At 41.4% G+C, this 17,974-nt stretch overlaps 1 protein-coding gene across 4 annotated transcripts in view; it reads left to right on the top strand.

Moving 5' to 3' along the window:
• Window positions 1-1,627: 1,627 nt before the first annotated feature.
• Window positions 1,628-17,974, top strand: part of ICE1 (interactor of little elongation complex ELL subunit 1) — a 37,906-nt gene continuing 21,559 nt past the window's right edge. For 2 of the 4 annotated variants that reach the window (XM_042806712.1, XM_042806715.1), the window contains exons 1-13: window positions 1,628-1,761; window positions 2,465-2,523; window positions 4,099-4,133; window positions 4,547-4,565; window positions 5,352-5,463; window positions 6,485-6,561; window positions 6,984-7,097; window positions 13,351-13,388; window positions 15,274-15,356; window positions 15,632-15,671; window positions 15,756-15,812; window positions 17,502-17,591; window positions 17,675-17,728. In XM_042806712.1, the coding sequence (XP_042662646.1) occupies window positions 1,690-1,761; window positions 2,465-2,523; window positions 4,099-4,133; window positions 4,547-4,565; window positions 5,352-5,463; window positions 6,485-6,561; window positions 6,984-7,097; window positions 13,351-13,388; window positions 15,274-15,356; window positions 15,632-15,671; window positions 15,756-15,812; window positions 17,502-17,591; window positions 17,675-17,728 (850 nt within the window). In that variant the 5' untranslated portion in view covers window positions 1,628-1,689. The remainder of the gene's footprint in view (window positions 1,762-2,464; window positions 2,524-4,098; window positions 4,134-4,546; window positions 4,566-5,351; window positions 5,464-6,484; window positions 6,562-6,983; window positions 7,098-13,350; window positions 13,389-15,273; window positions 15,357-15,631; window positions 15,672-15,755; window positions 15,813-17,501; window positions 17,592-17,674; window positions 17,729-17,974) is intronic. The other 2 variants (XM_042806714.1, XM_042806713.1) reach the window with 2 other exon arrangements.

The raw sequence follows: 17,974 nt of genomic DNA, 5'->3' as shown, positions 1-17,974 counted from the left end.
ACATTACTATCTCATATTCTTTGTTTTAAATTTTAAAATCTCTTAACTTTTTGAAGGAAATGCTATAAAATAACTGGATTTTGTAGAGTGTGTTAAAACAGTTTTAAAATATTTTATTCCTGTCAAACAATGGGAACTTAACATAAAAAATAAAATGGCAATATTGAATTTTCATAAGTTTACTTGCCTAGTTCTTCATATATTCATAAGTCTAAAACTTATGAGTTTTTATAGAAGAAGTATAAATGACTAGAAAATTTGGGCATCTTTAATGTTAAAACAGAATTTTAAGGATAACATTTTCACTTAAGGATGAATAGCTGCAAAAAACACTGAACTTGTCTGAAAACATCTTATCTATTCACTTCTTTCTGACAGAGCGCTGTTTCTCTTGGCAAAACCCTGTCCTTAACTATCTCACCTAATAAAGCGCTTTGTTACCTGACCTAACCATGGCCCCAACCTCTCACACCTAAAATGAGCGGCGCTCCACTCCATTCCCTAGGGAATCTACTCACCTCACAGGGAGTAATTAATTCCAGTGCCAACGGCACTTAAAAACTACTCCTGCTCCAATGAGTATTTTATTATATTGTTGTAAAGCTCTCCAAGTAGAGAGATTGAGAAAGCCTGAAATACTCTGATGAGAGCACTTATTCTGGAGCTACAAGTTTCAATGTATTAATCAAGGTCCAATTAAACGTGCTGCTGTAGACACTGGTGTTAGTGAGAATGAAGATTTAACGTGGCTCTGCAGATCTGGAGGTGAATAGCGACTCCGCTGAGGAATATGTACAAACCACTAGGAAGTGAAGACTGAAAAAGGAATATGAAATACCTGGGTAAACTGTGAGCCAGAGAGTTTCGGGTAGACTAAAAGTTGTGTAAGCAGCGGTGTTGCAAAGAGCATTCAGTAAATACAACAGCATGAGCTGAACAGAAGAAAACCCACCAACTAATTCACCCTGCGTGCAGACACCGCTCCTGCGTGCTAGATACTGAATGAGTGGTGTGGAAATAACACGATGGGACCGTGCCTCAGCAGTAACGCGGCGTGGAACATCGCAGTCAGCAGTTATCGCCTTCACCCCTGTTTCTCCGAGCGATTGAAAGCATGGCCTGCAAGGCAGCGACTTCCTCTCTTTATAAAGATGTTGTTTAAGTGGCAGATGCTGGCAGCCACGATGATACGTGATGCTAAATTTTGCCCTATAAAAAAAATCTCTTTACGAGTGCTTGGATGAAACGAAAAGCTCGATCTCAGCAGCAGGCTCGGCTCGGCTCGGCTCGGCTCGGCTCGGCTCGGCCCGCAGCGCCGGCAGCCGAGGGCGCAGGCCACGCCCCCCGCCCGCCCCGCCCGCCTCCTGTCGCCAGCCGAGGCAAGCTACCCTAGCCCGCGCCAGGACCGCAGCGGCGCTCCTCAGAAGTGCCCGTTTATAAAATAGTAATAATAATAATAATTTCTCTTTGAAGGGCGTGGGAGGTGCCGGAGAAGTCATTCCTTTAACTGGCCCGAGGCGCTGTTCGCCGGGTGTTTTCAACGCCTGGCCTCTCCGCCGTCTTTCCCTCTGCCACTAGTCAGGCAGCGGTGGGGTCACCCCCGCGGGAGGCGCGAGGCGAGCGCTGGGGCCCTCGCCGCGCCGCCGTCGGGACTGTCGGCGGGGCCGGCGACGGGGCGCGGCCGTCACGATGATGCCCGGAGAGACGCCGCCGCCGCCGGCCGGGACCGCCGCCTGCGCCAACTGCGGGCTCCTCCAGCAGGTACCGGCGGCGCCGCGGCGCCCGGGGAGGGGTGTTCGCTTCCAGGACGCGGCCGTGCGGCTGGCGGGTGGGGAGCGCCGGGGAGAGCCGCCGCAGCTGTGGCGTGCCTGGCGGGAGCTGCTCGCGGAATCCCGGGCGTGCCCTTTCGGGTTTGCTGCGGGGCGGCGGGAGCGGTGTCATCGTTCACCTCCCTTCCTCGGCGCTCTTCAGCGGGCGTGTAGCGCTGCAGGATGGGGCTCGGGGCGGCGGTTGTTTCCCGTTTAAGTGAGGGGAAGGCCCTGCTGAGAGGTCAGAGGTCTTCGGGCGCACTCGCGGTGAACATGGATGGAGAAGGTGGGAGAGCTGTAAACTCAGACGAGTTCACATTCCGTTAACATTCTGCCAAAGCTTAATTTGATTTTGAGAGGAAAAGTTATGAGGATTTTGGTATACAGTCTACTGCAAAGACAAAGTTTGAAGGCCTTTTGTTGTAAAGCCTCACCTGAGCGTGGATACTTTCTTGTGCAGCCTGCATTCTCTACATGTATTTGTAGGGATATATTTTTGGTGAATTTAGTAACTTGCTCACTAAGAGAACTGGAAAAAAGAAGGCAGGTTGTTGTATTGTGTGGAACATTAGCCATCAGTTTAGGGGTTATTTACAGTGTATGGTACTGATTTTGGGGGTGAAACTTCTTTACCAACTCGAGATTCTTCCTTACAGAATATAAATGAATATGTAGCCGCATTACTTGCACTGAAGCAAAAAATGATTGATGGAGAGTAAGTACAGTTGCACAAGTGTTTTGTTTTTTGGTTTGGGGGGGGTGGGTTTGTTTAATTTTTATCGTTCAAGTTCTCAAAGCAATACAGCAAATACGTTTTGTGGAATGTAGATACTTGTTAATGTATAAAGCTAAATCCTCCTCAAAATGAAAGTAACTTCTTCACAAACGGGTCCTAAACCTAGACTGTAAGACTTCTTTAATTTATGCCCTAAAACATCTGTGTTTAATGGTAGTAAAACAGGGCTATTTTCTTTTGCTATATAAGTTTATATATTATTACAAATATTAGCAGAAGCAGCTTTTTGAAAAGTTTTATTTAATTTTATCTGTTGTGAAGAATATAGCATGAGAACTAAAAGTTGAGCACAGGTGTCTACGAACCTTTTCAACAGAATTTAGTCCAAGCATTAAGGTGTAAAATGCTGTTGGGATTAAATATGAGAATATGAAAAGCGAGGCTGGACATTGGTCAGAACAGTAAGGTTCTAAAATGCTTCTCATAGTTTGCTTTCTCTTCTGTAATTGCTTCCGCTTCTTCTCAATAACCATCAGCATATCATTGGATGGAATAATGTATCAGGATATATTATGCTATGGCCCAATAACCTGGCTATGTCTCCTAATTGTAATGGTTTATTTCTCATGTACACTTTTCCAGCTACAAGTCAATCTGGCTTTAGCAAATCTAAATTCCACTCCTGCAGTCCGGTTTCCAAAAAGTATTTAAGAGCGCTCTCTCTGTCTTAACTGGGACCCTTTTTGTCAAAGCTCCTTTACTCTGTGTCCCTAGATTAATTTTCCTACTTCCAGACTTTGTGTCCCTCTTCTCTCTGCCAGTGCATATATTTCTTCTGGGAATTACCTCTCCTTTAACTACTCGCAGCTCAGACCCTTTCTTTTTTGCCTTACTTGATTACTCGTAACTGTTGCAAGAGAAGGTGATGCAGCCCTCTCTGTATTGGAGTAACTGCCATGGTATTTCTTTTTCTTGTCCTTTCTTCTCCCCATTCTTACAAACTGTAACATTTGAGGAAAGGAGAGAATAGCTTTCCTTTGTGCTGTTCAATGGCCCACTGTACACCTTGGGTCAGAGTAAGTGGTACCCTCTTACAGCTGCTGGGAAGATAGTGTGAAGAATGAAGCCTTTTAGGGTCTTTTGAACTATTTTTCTAACATTAATGTGTTCTCTCCTAGGAGAACATCCTTTTAAGTTTGGGAACTAGAATATGACTTTTGTGTTAATATGTAAATTTTTTTATTTATATTTATGTTACATTCTTTACCCAAGTAAAGGTTTGCCTTTTTTTTTTTTTAAAGCTGCAAATAGTTAATGGCTACAAATTCATGTAATTGCTAATTGGTGGGGTTTTTTTATTTTAAAACGGCCTGATTTGAGGTTTGAATGGCTTAATGAAACAAGAGTTACACTGACTCCTACCAGACAATGCAAACCAGTCTTTCACTTTCCCTATTTATCAATACAACAAAAGGAAAGGTATCCTAAGAAGACATGACATGATTGTCAAAATCAGATGAGAAAATTAATAATTTTATTTTTTTTTTCTTGCAGTCGTTTGCTCACAGAGTATCAACAGAAATGCACTGATATCCTTCACTTTTCTATTAGTGTTCTTACAGAATTAATATATCAACTTTTCTTATAAGAGGTCTTGAGGCTTTTTATTTAAGCTTTAAGTTAAGAAGATGATGCCTGTAGTAAAAAACAGCCTGGGTATCAAAACAATCCACTTTAGATCTGGCTGTGTCTAATATATGGCTTAATATGGACTATTTGAAATCTGCACTGCTGAGAATGACTCAAGCTTTTTTCATGTAACAGAAGAAGCTCTGCTTATTCACGTAAAACTTATTGAAATGTTTCAATTAAGTTCTGCAAGTGCTGTGTTTTTTGGGTGGCAGTCTTCATTGGATGTTTCTTTGCAAGTGGTGATTGAATTGAGATATACTTAAGGATGTTTGATAAACTTCTCTTAATTTCTACCTTAACAAGAGATTACAGCTTCAATTTGCTGAACGGTAAGTTTGATTTAAGCTGTTTACTAAAGATATTATGTTCTTTGTGTCTTGGACAGTTTTAGGAGTCTGGCGTAACAGTAGCAGCGTTGGGTCTACATGAGCTTTTAATATGGTCCTTTTTTACCATGCTTCCTGGGCCATAATTAGCAAAGGCACCTTTGATGAGGAGAAAAGTCTGCCCTCCTTCTACAGTACCTGTGTGAAATTCTTTCCTGGCCCTGTGTTACATAAGAGTCTATAGTGACCAAGTGGAGATACGGTGGTCGTCTTTTGGTGGTGGTTAAATGTAAGCGTCTTTGGGGCGACCGTAATTGTATGAAGAATTTTGTCTTAAAGTTATGTCCGTGTGCCCTGGCTTACTGTACTTGATTGTAGAGGAAGAGGCAGCGTATAATCTTTCCAGGCTCCATCCTGCCTGCTGAAAAATCCCACAGTTGGACTCTGCTCTTATTTCACAGTGTTGCATATGTAGAGACGCTTATTCCTGGCACTTCAGTGTAGGCAGCTGAGCAGTATTCCTGTGTGGCACAAGCCATCTGCTTGCATCTAGCTTTAGGCTCAGTTTAGTGTTTTTAAATCGGATCTTGACATTTCTTTGACTGTAAAATGTTGGATGAAAAAATGAGAGTACTTAGACTCTTAAAAGCCTTTCGATATCTCTCACAGCATTTTTCTATAGGGGAAAGCAAAATAGTCAGACACTTGCCGGAAAAATTAGAACATTGAGTTTGAAAGCACCTATGTTTTTTGGCAACTTTTTTTTTTTAATTGCACTTACCATTTCAGAGAGATCTCTGCTCTTCGTTGCCAAGTGGAGCAGATGATACAGAAAATCCTGCCTCTGGAAAAGTGCCAGGAAGAGTTGGGTTCCTTGAAAGCAGAGTTGGAAGAGAAAAAGGTGTGCTTGTAAGGTTTAAATAACTTATACATTTCGTTCAACAGGAAAAGTGCATATTTAATGCTCATCTTAATAAAGCAGGCTTTAATAAGCCCAGTTCTTATTTCCAGCTCATTGGGACAGGCAGTTCTGGTTTTAGGAGAAATTAATTAAATGGCAGCAAGTTTCCGATAGGGAAAATGTTCAGGCTTTGTGGTTCCTATGATTTTTTTTTTTTTTTTTTTTTAAATCAGATTATTTGGGCTTTATTTCCTTATTTAGGAAGGAAGGAGATACACTCAAATCCCTTTGGTTTTCTGTTCTGATCTTATTAGATTACTGGACTCTCTATAACTTGTACTACCAAAAGATACAAAGAAGGTCAGTGCAGAATAGGATTTTGCTTCTGTTACCTTTTTGAGCATATGCTTTTGCATTGTTAGCTACTCAAGTTTATTCCTAATTTCTCTACCATCCCTTAGCTGAGGTTTAGTCTACAGAAGAGAAGCTTTTGACCATTCAAATTGCCTAAACATATGTATTTTCTAGACGTTAACTATTGTTTCTACATAAAAAAATCCCAGCCTATTTCTTGTAGTTTTTTCATGCTGGTACAAGGTAAGATGTTAACATTTGTCTTGTCACTGTACCTAGCTTTTCTCCCATGTTAGAACTGTTTTTTAAATCCTGTTCCCTCAGCAAGCATTAGTAGCTGATGTCCTGATGGCAGTTTTCCAGAAAAAGTGGGATTATTTGTATGGTGTAGAATAGTTGTGCTCTTGACTTCAGTTTTGAGTTCCAATCCATATAGGCACATACTCAAATGACAGATAGATTTAGATGTATTTATTTGTTTGTTTGTGTGTTGCAACTTTTGCCTTTGAAGAAGAATAACCTAACTTTTCAACTTGTTTGTTTTCTCATTGAATATACTTTTTTAGCTGTGTACTGTGTTCATTAGAATAGGTTGTATCTGCTATCTATTTTTTTTTTTTTTTACCTCAGTAAGGACATATTTTAACCGTGATTTTCTTCTACACAGAGTTCTCTCAAGATTTATCGGGAGAGTCAACTGGAATATGTTAAAATTAAAGAAGAAATAGTAAGCAATGATGCTGTGTGAGTGATGCTTCTTTTTTTCACAACCTTTCTTACCTCTTCCGGAACTTGTTCCTGTACCTTACCTAGTTATGCTTTCTGTTTTGCTAAAGTTTTTATGCTTGTGGGTTCTTAGAACAGGTAGTTGATGGAAGAATGGTCTTAAATTTTGTAGCAAGCACTCTGGAAGGTAGTATTAGCTTTAATTATTATCCTGTCTTGAAGTGGCTTTTGGTGGTTCTATAGCGAATGTTTTTAAGAACAGGATGGGATTGGAGAAGCTGAAGTTTCTCCAGTTTTAAGTGCTTCTTAATCTTGGCTTTTTGTTATTGCCATCAGTTTTCATTGTGCTATTAAATCCCTGAGGCTGGTATATAAATGATATTGCCAAAATCATCTGCACTTAAAAGCAGTCCTTAAAATAATTGTTTTTAAATAAACAGCTCAGCAGGCCCTGAACTGTTCACCATGTTTGGAAATGGACAGAAGGGATTTGGCACCAAAAATGCAGAAGCTGTTTTTGCTGCCATTGTAGAGTATTGTGAAGCTGTGCCTTGGTAATTCCCAAAGTTTGTTCTTCCAGTAACCAGTCACTCAAAGGTTTCCTTACCTGGGATGCCTTGCCATGATAATGCCTTACAGCTCTTAATGGACTCTCTAATGAATTTGTCTAATTGCTTTTTAACCCTGTTATTCTCCTAACCCCTAAATCACCTCTATCGGGGAGTGGTGACTTCTCAGTATTATATGCAAAGGAATTTACACTCTCAAAAGAGAACAGCTAATATATGGCTGGGTGTTGTGAGTTTGTAGTTGTGGTTATTTTTCTCCATGTGCATCACTTTGCATGTATCGACACCAATGATAGAATTCCAAGCAACTGGAAAGCAAAGACCCTTCTGCTGCTTTTTGTAGTCTTGTTCCAGCATGCATTGCAATGGGATTTCCGCTGGTGACTCCTTACTTCCTTCCTTATAAATTGGCTATCATTTTTAACTTTGGTGTTCCTAAGCTATTTTGTTACCAGCAAGTCGAGGGAGGTGGACAGTCCCCTCTACTCAACACTGGTGAGGCCACGCTTGGAGTACTGTGTCCAGTTCTGTGCTCCTCTGCATGAGAGAGACGTGAGCGTGCTGGAGAGAGTCCAACCCAGGGCCACAGAGGTGATCAGGGGACTGCAGCAGCTCTCAAATGAGATAGCCTAGTATCTTTACACGGCTTGTGAAACATACAGTATTCACAAGCACAGCAGCAAGCCATTATCACCCAAAAGATTGTACAACCAGACTAGCGTTTTTGTCACTTGCTGTTGTCATTTGTGCCAGACTGCACTTATTTCACACATAGGTACTCTGTATCCTTTGAGCTTAAAGGAATATTTAGCACATCATTCTATCTAAGATCAGCAGAGAGAAGCTACCCTATTGCTGACTGGGTCTTGAGAGGGCACTGACCACCCTAATATGCTGGCAATATACTGTGTCATTATGGATATATCGCTCATCTCTTATCTGCCTCATGTCGTCAAGGAGGAGGACGACATGGAGCTACAGGCCAGTCAGCCTCCCCTCAGTCCCTGGGAAAGTAACAGCAGCTCATCCAGGAACCCACTTCCAGGCACATGGAGGAGAAGAAACTCCTCAGGACTAGTCAGCATGGCTTCAGCAAAGGAAAGTCATGCTCGACCCACCCGATAACCTTCTGCGATGACCTGATGCCCCTGGTAGACGGTGGGGGAGCAGTGGCTAGCGCCTGCCAGGCCTTCAGCAAGGTTTCTGACACTGTCTCCAGTCACAGCCTCGTAGCCCCTCAGGCTGTTGCTGCAGGGGCCGGAGGAGCTGTGAGGTGGAGTGAAAACTGGCTGAATGGCCGGGCCCTGAGGGTGGGGACGGGCGCGCAAAGTCCAGCCGGAGGCCGTCACTGACAGTGACCCCAGGAGGCAGCAAGGGGTCCCGTCCCGCTGAACATCCCCACCAGCGATCCGCACGAGGGGGCAGAGCGTAGCCTCAGCGGGTTTGCGGGTGACACAGAGCTGCGAGGAGTGGCCGGTGGGCCGGAGGGGCGCGCTGCCACCCAGCGCGAGCTTGACAGCCTGGAGAAACGGGCTGACAGAACCCTTGGGAAGTTCAGCAAGGAGAAGTGCAAAGTCCCACGCCTGGGGGGGAGCCACCCCACCCAGCAGGGTATGCTGGGGGTCGCTCGGCCGCAAAGCAGCTTGGCAGAAAAGGTCTTGGGAGTCCTGCTGGACACGAGCCACTGATGCACGCTCGTGGCAACGAAGGCTACCGGGATCCTGGTCTGCACTGCTGCTGGTGGGCTGAGGGAGCTGGTCCTTCTCCTCCACACTCAGCACTTGGTGAGGCCACCCCTGGAGTCCTCTGTCCCGTTCTGGGCTCCCCAGTGCGGGAGAGATGTGGACATCCCGGGCAGAGTCCAGCGAAGGGCCACAAAGGTGACTAAGGGACTGGAGCATCTCTCCCTCGAGGAGAGGCTGAGAGAGCTGGGGCTGCTCAGCCTGGGGAAGAGAAGGCTCGGGGGTGATATTATCAAGCTCTATAAATACCTGAAGGGAGGGTGCAAAGAGGACGGAGCCAGGCTCTTCTCAGAGGTGCCCAGTGACAGGACAAGAGCCTACGGGCCCCAACTGAAACACAGGAGGTTCCCTCTGAACATCAGGAGGCACTTTTTTACCGTGAGGGTGACTGAGCACTGGCACAGGTCACCCCAGGAGGCTGTGGCCTCTCCATCCCTGGAGATATTCAGCTGTCTAGACATGGTCCTGGGCAACCAGCTCTAGGTGGCCCTGCTTGAGCGTGGGGGTTGTGCAAGATGACTTCCAGAGGTCCCTTCCAACCTCAAACATTCTGTGATGCTGTAGCTATTTTATATACCTTTGGCACCAAAGCCATTTTAAGCTGTAGGTCAAGTAAGTTCAGTAATTTGAGAGCTGAGTTTCTTCAGAAGCATAATTCTAGCAAATTGTTCATAAAATTAATCTACATTTACTGTAAAATAACTTAGGTCAAAAATTCTCTCTCAAGTCCTTTGGTCCAGTCTGCCATTCAGAGCCAGTGTCAAAGTTAGCTTGCTCAGGACCTTGTCTAGCTGGGTTTTGAATATTTACAAGGATGGCAATTCCCCAATTCTGAGCTTATAACAAGCATAGTAACTTAAGACAAATACGCATGTCCGCTGTAAAGAAGGCTTTAGGTATGAAATCACTCCTACAGACAAGCTTTGAAAGAAGTACTCAAAATTCTAGACTTTTCTTAAATTAAAAGATCATATTCTATGGATGAAATAAATGACACAGTTGTTTGTATTTTTATTTTTCAACTTTTGAGTATTACAGATACAACCACATTATGATTTTTGTAGTTTGCATGGATAATACTGTATGTATTCTGCTTCTGAATGCAACTTCTGTTAGCATGGCTTTGTCAGCTGCAGTTGTGCATGCATCTTAAAGATCAGATGGGAGCTTGAGCTGCATAGTGTAAGAGGAGTTCTGTCCAAGTGCATCGTCTACAAACTTTGTTTTTTGTGAATTACTGGACTTAACATCTACCTATATTCTTTCGTAATGTAATTGTATGTGTTGTTGAAAATGGTCAGCATACTACCATGCCTGTAAAAAGTAACTGTTTCATCTGTAAGTATCATTGCAATGATAAATGTTGACATTTAGTGGCCGCCTGGTTATTCAAATTTTTAGTTGTTTGAATCATAGAATTTCTATCTTGACTTGAAAGGGACCTATAAAGATCATTGAGTCCAACTTCCTGCTCCTCTCAGGACTACCTTAAACTAAACCATATGACTCAGAGTGTTGTCCAGATGCTCCTTGTACTCTGACAGGGTTGGTGCCATGACCACGTCCCTGGGGAGCCTGTTCCAGGGTCCAACCACCTTCTCAGTCAAGAACCTTTTCCTAATGTCTAACCTGAACTTCCCCTGATGCAGCTTCATTCTGTTTCCTCGTGTCCTGTCACTGGTCACCAGAGAGGAGATCAGTACCTCCCAGTCCACTCCTTGCCTTGAGGAAGTTGTAGACTGTGGTGAGGTCACCCCTCAACCTTCTCTAAGCTGAGCAAACTGCTCCTCATCATAAGTCTTGCCCTTGAGACCTTTCACCATCTTGATCGCTCTCCTGTGGACACACTCTAATAGTTTGATCTCCTTATGCTGAGGTGCCCAAAACTGCACAGAGTACTTATGGTGGGGCCGCACCGGTGCAGTGCAGAGTGGGACAATCACCTCCCGTGACCAGCTAGCCATGCTGTGCTTGGTGCACCCCAGCACACAGCTGTCCCCTTTGGCTGCCAGGTAACACTGTTGACTCGTATTCAACTTGCCATCAACCCAAACCCCCAGATCTCTTTCTACAGGACTGTTCTCCAGCCTCTAATCCCCCAATTCGTACGTGTAACCAGGATTACCATGTCCCAGATGGAGAATCTGGCACTTGCTTTTATTAATTTTTGTATAGTTGGTGATTGTCCAGCTCTAGTCTATCCAGATCTCTCTGTGAGGCCTCTTTACCCTCAAGGGAGTCTACAGCTCCTCCTAACTTCGTATCATCAGCAAACTTACTTAATGTACACATTTGACTCCTGTATTCAGATCATTTATAAAAACATTAAAGAGCACCGGCCCTAAAATTGAGCCCTGGGTAACCCCACTGGTGAATTGCTGCCAGCCTGATGCAACACTATAACTCTTCAAGCATTACCCCTAAGCCAGTTGATTACCCAATATATTATGGACTTGTCTACCTGTGTGCTGGACATTTTGTCCAGAGCGGTACTGTGAGAGACCATATGAAAAGCTTTGCTAAAATCCAAAAAACCCTGTGTCTACTGGCTTCCCATAGTCAACTAGATGGGTGACCTTGTCCTAAAAAGAAATTAAGGTGGTTAAGCAGGACTTTCCCCTTGTGAACCTTTGCTGTCTATGACCAATGACTGCATTGTCTCAAGAGTCTTTCAATAGCTCCCAGAGTAACCTCCATAATTTTACCTCACATTTGAGTGAGACTGACAGGCCTGTAATTACCAGGGTCTTCCTTCTTACCCTTCCTGAAAACTGGGACAATATTTGCCAGATTCCAGTCGAAGGGGACCTCTCCAGACTCCCAAGCCCATTGAAAAACAATGGAGAGAGGTCCAGTGATTACATCAGCCGGTACTTTCACTACCCTGGAATGAATCCCATCAGGTCCTATAGACTTCTGTGCATCCAGTTGGAGCAGTAAGTCTTGAACATGTTCAGAGTCGGCTGGGAATTTATCATCCCTGCAGTCATGCTCTTCCAACACAGGGCTCTGGGTGTCCCAGGTCCCATTATTGGTATTAAAGACAGAGGTGAAGAAGGCATTAAGTGTCTCTGCTTTGTCTGTGTCCCTGTTTGTCAGGTGACTGACCTCATCAAGTAATGGACTAATGTTATTTCTGATCCTCCTTTTTCTTTTTTTTTTAAAAAGCCTTTTTTTGTTCTCCTTTAACGTACTGGCCAGCCTGAACTCTAATAGAGCTTTGGCTGCACGAATTTTCTCCCTACAGGGTCAAACAGCATCTCTGCAGTCCTCCCATATTGCCTGTCCTTGCTGCCAATCCCTGTGCATTGTAGATGCAGCACTTCTGTGCATTGGTCAGAAGACAATCTGCAGAGAAACAGAAGTCCAATACCTCCTATTTTTTAAAGGAAAATCCCTTTAGCTCCTTTTTTTTTTTTCTTTTTTTTTTTTTTTTTCTGCAAAGATGTTTTATGAGGATTTCTTTCTGAAATTCTCACCTATGGCTTGACTGTAAAAGCCATCATCTGAGTATAAAGAGTTAAGTATGTACCTGTTCAGACTGAGAAGGCCCAAGAGCATCGAGCTATTACTTTGTAGTATAAACGCTTTGACTACTGAACATAACAAGGATGGTCAATCATCCTGTTCCTGAGTGGGTTTTCAGATGTATTCCAGTTAATGTGTGAAGTGATGATTAAAGCTTGTGCATCCAGAGAGGGTTAGACTGTAACTCTCAATCCATTATACAAGTTTTAATATGGGGAATGGATAAACTGTGTTCTTCAAAAAGAAGAAAGTGATCAGTGGGCATTGGTAGCTTGTGTTTGCCAGGACAGAGTCATCTCTTATCACAATAGTATAAAAGCTGTTTCTGGCATATTGGGATTTGACAGAAGGAAATAATAGAAACGTTTACTGTTTTTTAAAAAAATTTATTTTATTTTCCAGTTCTTGGTATATTTTACATATATGTATGGAGGGTTGGAAATGGTGAGGTAAAAATTGTTCCAGATGCATAACTTTTTTGGTTTTGTGTTGGCTTTAGTAAACACTTGGATATTTTGAACAAAAAGCTGTGGGACATAAGTGATCCTGAAGGCTATTCCTGATTATCTCATTGCTTAGGTCTTCCTGATTGTAAGCAAGGCTTAATTGTTCTTAAGAAGTAAAACTAACTTGTCTGAATTGCATCATAGAAATGCAAAAACCGGAAGCCAATTTTCTTGGGTTGTGTTTGTAACTCCAAGTTGTAGCTGAAGGTATATTTATGTACCTGGATTAGCGGACTGACTCTTACGAACAAACTCTACCTCTGTAACAGATACAGATACAGAGAATGTCAGCAACATGCCACTGATTTCAGTTTTCAACCTCAGGAACACATTGATCTCAAAGATCCTCAGTCTAGGAACTGTGTTTTCTCTGACATAACTAGATTTATGTTTTTTTTTTCTGGCTTCTCTTGCAACATAATTCTATACAAAATTGATGTATTAATGCCTTCTTTTTAACAGGAGAAAGAAACTGGAAACAAAAGTGAAGAAACTTGAAGGTAACTTTCTGCATTGTGTTACTGTGCTGTTGTCCTACTCCATCTCTTCCTTCCTTCTTTTATCCAAAGAAGTAACTGCAACTTTTTAATGCTGAGGCCCCGAGGTGTAGGGCAGGGTAGTAGTATGTGTGGTTTGTAGTCTCTGAGTTACATTAGCTCTCCTGCAAAATGTTTTCTGTTGAGTATCTTAGGCACATGGCATACGTGAAGTTGGAAGGGGAGTTCTGGTCGTGAAAACCTTGAAGGATGGAGTCTGTCCAGGCAGCCCGATCCACTGCATGACTGTCTTCATGGTGAAAAAGCTTTTCCTTGGAGCCAGTTGGAAACTCACTCTTGTTTCAACTTATGCCTGATGTCTCTTGTCCTCCCACCATGCACCACTGAACACTCTCATCCCATCTTCTTTGATGCCTCCTTGTAGGTGCAGGAAAGCTGCTCTTAGATCCTTTCTAAGGTTTATTTGTTGGGATTTTTTTTTTTCCTCTCTAGCTAATTAAGTCTAGTTCAATGAGTCTGTTTTCATAGGGCATGTGCTCCAGTGTTCTCATAATCTTGGCAGGATTCTTCCTGTCATGTTTAGAGACATATTTAAATATGTATTGATCTTGACACATGTTTTCTGGTTTTTAAATATTCTGGCAATTAGTTCTTTGTTTGCTTGTTTTGTTTTTAAGTAGGGATAAAGCACTTGCCTTGTGGTACTGTGTTTTTCTTTGCTAGTAAAGGGAGGATATCTGTAAAGCATTCTGGTACTTAATTTGCTGCACTGTGGCAAGGCAAATATTTTCATTCATGGCACACTTCCAGCTGTGCATACACAGTTTAAAGTACAGCAAATGAGTGACTTATATCTTAGTGTTATAAACCACTCAAATCCTACTGTAAAGTCCGTGTACAGGTTTTTTATTTTGAAGAGCATTTTGGAGTTCCATTACATGGCAGCAAGGTTTTCATACCGTCTTGCCCCAAAAAACTCAAATTCTGGCAGAGCTAGAACAGAATACTGTGAAGTAGTTTGCATTAGATCCCATTTGAGTGACTAATTTGCCTGGTTTGTTCTTTTCTGTGTTCATTAAGTATCGCAGACCCCGTGTTTTAGGCCAGTATCTTTTGTCAATCTGAAATTTTTCCATGATTTTTTTGGGTCGACCTACCACCTGAGCTGCCTTTTTAAATCTCTTTCTTTTGATATGCTCTCTTCTGTGACTTGATCTGATCAGCTGGCAAGTTCCTTCTTTCTTTTCCCTGCTTTCCATGTAGAAGTCACCAAGCTGATCTCTCAGTTCTCTCAAGTATTTCTCTCATGTGAGAATGTCCCTGTGAACTTCATACCCAATCCTCACTTACCTACCCTGTACTCTTTATTCCCACCCATCTGCACTCTTCCCAGATGTCTGTTAGACATTAAGGGATAAGGTACTCTTCCCTGTTTATTAGTCTTGAGTGCTATCTGCATCTTTCTACTGCAGCTGGCTATGGTGTTTTCATCTTTGAACCAGAGCCCTCTTTTAAATGAGAAAATAAAACAAAAAAAAACATCGCACCTCATCCTTAACTTTATTCCCTTTCTTCATTTGGTGTGTATTGTTCTACAGTATAACATCATTACAATATGACTCAATCTTCATTCTTGCATCTGAGAAAAGCAATAAATGTATTTCAGTAGTTCAGAACAGTAATTATGCAGTGGAAGATGACATACTCGTATGCATGATTTGTTATCTTAATAAACCAAAATATAACTTCAATAGATTTGTATTTCACCATGTCTTTTTTTTTTTTTTTTTCTGGTAATCTGATTTTCAAGCCGATGACCAGAACTACTTAAATTATTTGTCTTTAATATTGTAGTTTCTAACTTGAATTTTGGTTCTCTTTCTTGAAGAGGCTGCAACAAAGCACGCACAGGACTTCAGACAACTGAAAACTGAAAAGAAGAGGCTTGAAAAGGAGCTAAAGAAGGCACAAGTAAGACTTTCCTGGTCTTTTGGATGAAGATACTTTTAGCATTTCTGGGTGAATAAAAGGAAGCTACGAGTAATTCAGATACTGAAGTAGTAAAATTACATTTGTTGGGGCTATTGAGTAACTAACCATAGCAATTCACTGTAGGAGATAGATATTTTCCAAAAGTTGGAAAATAGAAATTTCCAAAATGTTGATTTAGATTTCATGCTAATTAAGTGTAGACACTCTACAAACTAGGTATGTCCTGAAAAATTAATATTATTTAATTTTAACAGGGAAAACTTGATGGTGAACTTAAAGAGAAGTGCAGAAAAGGTAAGTGTTCACCTTTGATTGACTTCAAATTTATCTGTGCTATTGTTCCATCTGAACATTTCCCCCCTCTCCTCTTTTTAATAGTTAAGCACGTGGAGACCCAGATTTCAAGTGAAAATCTTACAACAGATATAGACAAAGGTAAGATTTTTTACAAGACCATTCTCTGTGTGGAACCAACCATTATGAATTCATTGCTACTCTTCTGGAGTTGCATTTTTGGTAACAGAGGATACTGACAGAAATCCTGTAAGAACAGATGTGGTTGATACAATGAAAGACTAATGTAATAGATGACTATTTTCAGTTTTTCAGTAAGGAAAATACTTGATTGCTTAAACTAACTAGTCTATGCCATGCACGTGTTAAGTCAGTTGATGTGCAGTTAGAAAATAGAATGAAATACTGAGAAGAATACAATCCTATTGTCTTGGAAGCTCACTGAAATCGTAAAGGAAGCATGCAAAGCAGAAGACACAAGATAGGAGTGTAGTCTTCTACAGTGTCTATGTGAGGCTCTGTAAATCAAGTGGAAATTCAGGATGTATAGTTTTTTCTCATTCTATTGACTTTTTTTTCCCCCTAACTGTGTAACTGAGCAAACTCCTTCTAAACTTCCTCTAGAGTGCTGAGGCCAAACTTTAAGCAAATTTAGGGTTTTGCATTTTTGCAGTCTTTTGAAATACTACTGTTGCTTTTGAATTGTTTAGAAATTCTGAATGCAGTTTTCACGCAGAAAAGGAACTTCCCTGCTCTATGTCTTGCTTTGCAATATTTGTATATAAAGTTTCTTGCCCATTTTAAACTTTTCTGAAAAAGATAGACCTTGTCAGTTCTTCTGTGTCTTGACATATTTTTACTGCCTTTTGGATTGTACTAAATTGGTACCCAATTTAATCCTTTAATTTTTAATTAATGGCAAAATGGGAAAATTAAAATCTGAGCTCTAATTTGAGCTTCAAAGTAGCAGCCAGGCTTTATTACTAACGAGAAATTGTTAGTGTAGTTAATAGCTGTCATGCAAAATTTGGCAGGTTGTCCTCTTATGTGCTGAGTTTTATTTTTAATATGTCTCTTCATAAAATAAGAGTAGTTTGCTGTGGTCTTTGACGTATGGAATTGGCACAAAACCAATAGTCTCAGTACCTGATTGTTGGATCTGATAGTTTTGGCATGAGTGGGTGAGAAGCTTACATATTTTGTTGAGTTTTTGGTCTGTTTCTCCCTTTTCCACCTGCCCTTCTGGTTCTGGAACTAGATTTTTTGGCATCACCTAGCAGTGGTGCTATTAGGACTTTAGTCAATATTTACTAATGTTGTGGCCTGATAATTAATTCAGATACATTTAATTTGCTGTTAATCCATGATAAGACTAAGATAAGTTACTGCTGAGTGAGCATAAAGAAAGAATGTGATATGAATACTTTCTTCCTAAAAGATTCCCTTCCCCATTTATGTTCATGTCAACTGAGTTGTTTTAGAAAGCTGTTTAATTTCACTAATGCTACGTTCAAATCTGCTTTTACATTTTGCTCTGGGGGCTGCTTCAACTTTTTGCCACCCTCACTATAGAAAGGAAAAGCTAAAGCATACTGCAACTGTTCCTTCAGTCTGCTGTGGGGCTGTGGCCAATACAGGATCCATCCCCTCAGCGGCATCTAGCATTTCTCTTTCTTTGAAGCTAAAATGCCCCTGTGTCCCTTGTCTTAATTTTTGTTGTGGGTATTTTGTTGTAGGCATGTCTGTGTTCTGAGTAAAAATAAACATAAATTCTTAGCTCTTTGAGCAACTGAGTTTTTCCTGAATTTATAAAAATATTTATTTTAACAGAAAAAATAAAGCTCTTGTTAGAAGAACTCTGGATGTGCATTGACAGTGCAACAGGAAGAAGAGAGAATCAGGAAAATGATCCTGTCTTGGGTGAGATAGCATTCAAAGTCTTGACATTTTCTTGAAGCTGTCTCTTTTTCTGATCAAAAATAAAAATTGGTACATTTTTTCAGCTTCTGTACAGGATAAGGCATGGCCTAAAAAAAGAAGTCTAACTGTTACAGAAGGTAGGTTCCAGTAAATGTGAATTTATTAATATGCAGGTACATTCATAGAGTCTTACTGGGATATCATCAGGTTTGGTACTGTTTGCATAACGCCTTTTTGATAGACTTAAATACTTTAGTTGGAGATTGCCCAGCCAAGTACATGTGTGACTAGACTATTTGAAAATAATTGCAAATTTGAACAGCCAAGTAAACTGGCATGCTCCTCTAAATAAGAGGTGTTGTAATCTGCTGTTGCAATAGAGA

Source organism: Tyto alba, unplaced genomic scaffold (genome assembly GCF_018691265.1).
Source record: "Tyto alba isolate M040663 unplaced genomic scaffold, T.alba_DEE_v4.0 Super-Scaffold_48, whole genome shotgun sequence".
In the NCBI taxonomy this organism is placed as follows: Eukaryota; Metazoa; Chordata; class Aves; order Strigiformes; family Tytonidae; genus Tyto; species Tyto alba.
This window is presented reverse-complemented; position numbering and strand designations above follow the sequence as displayed.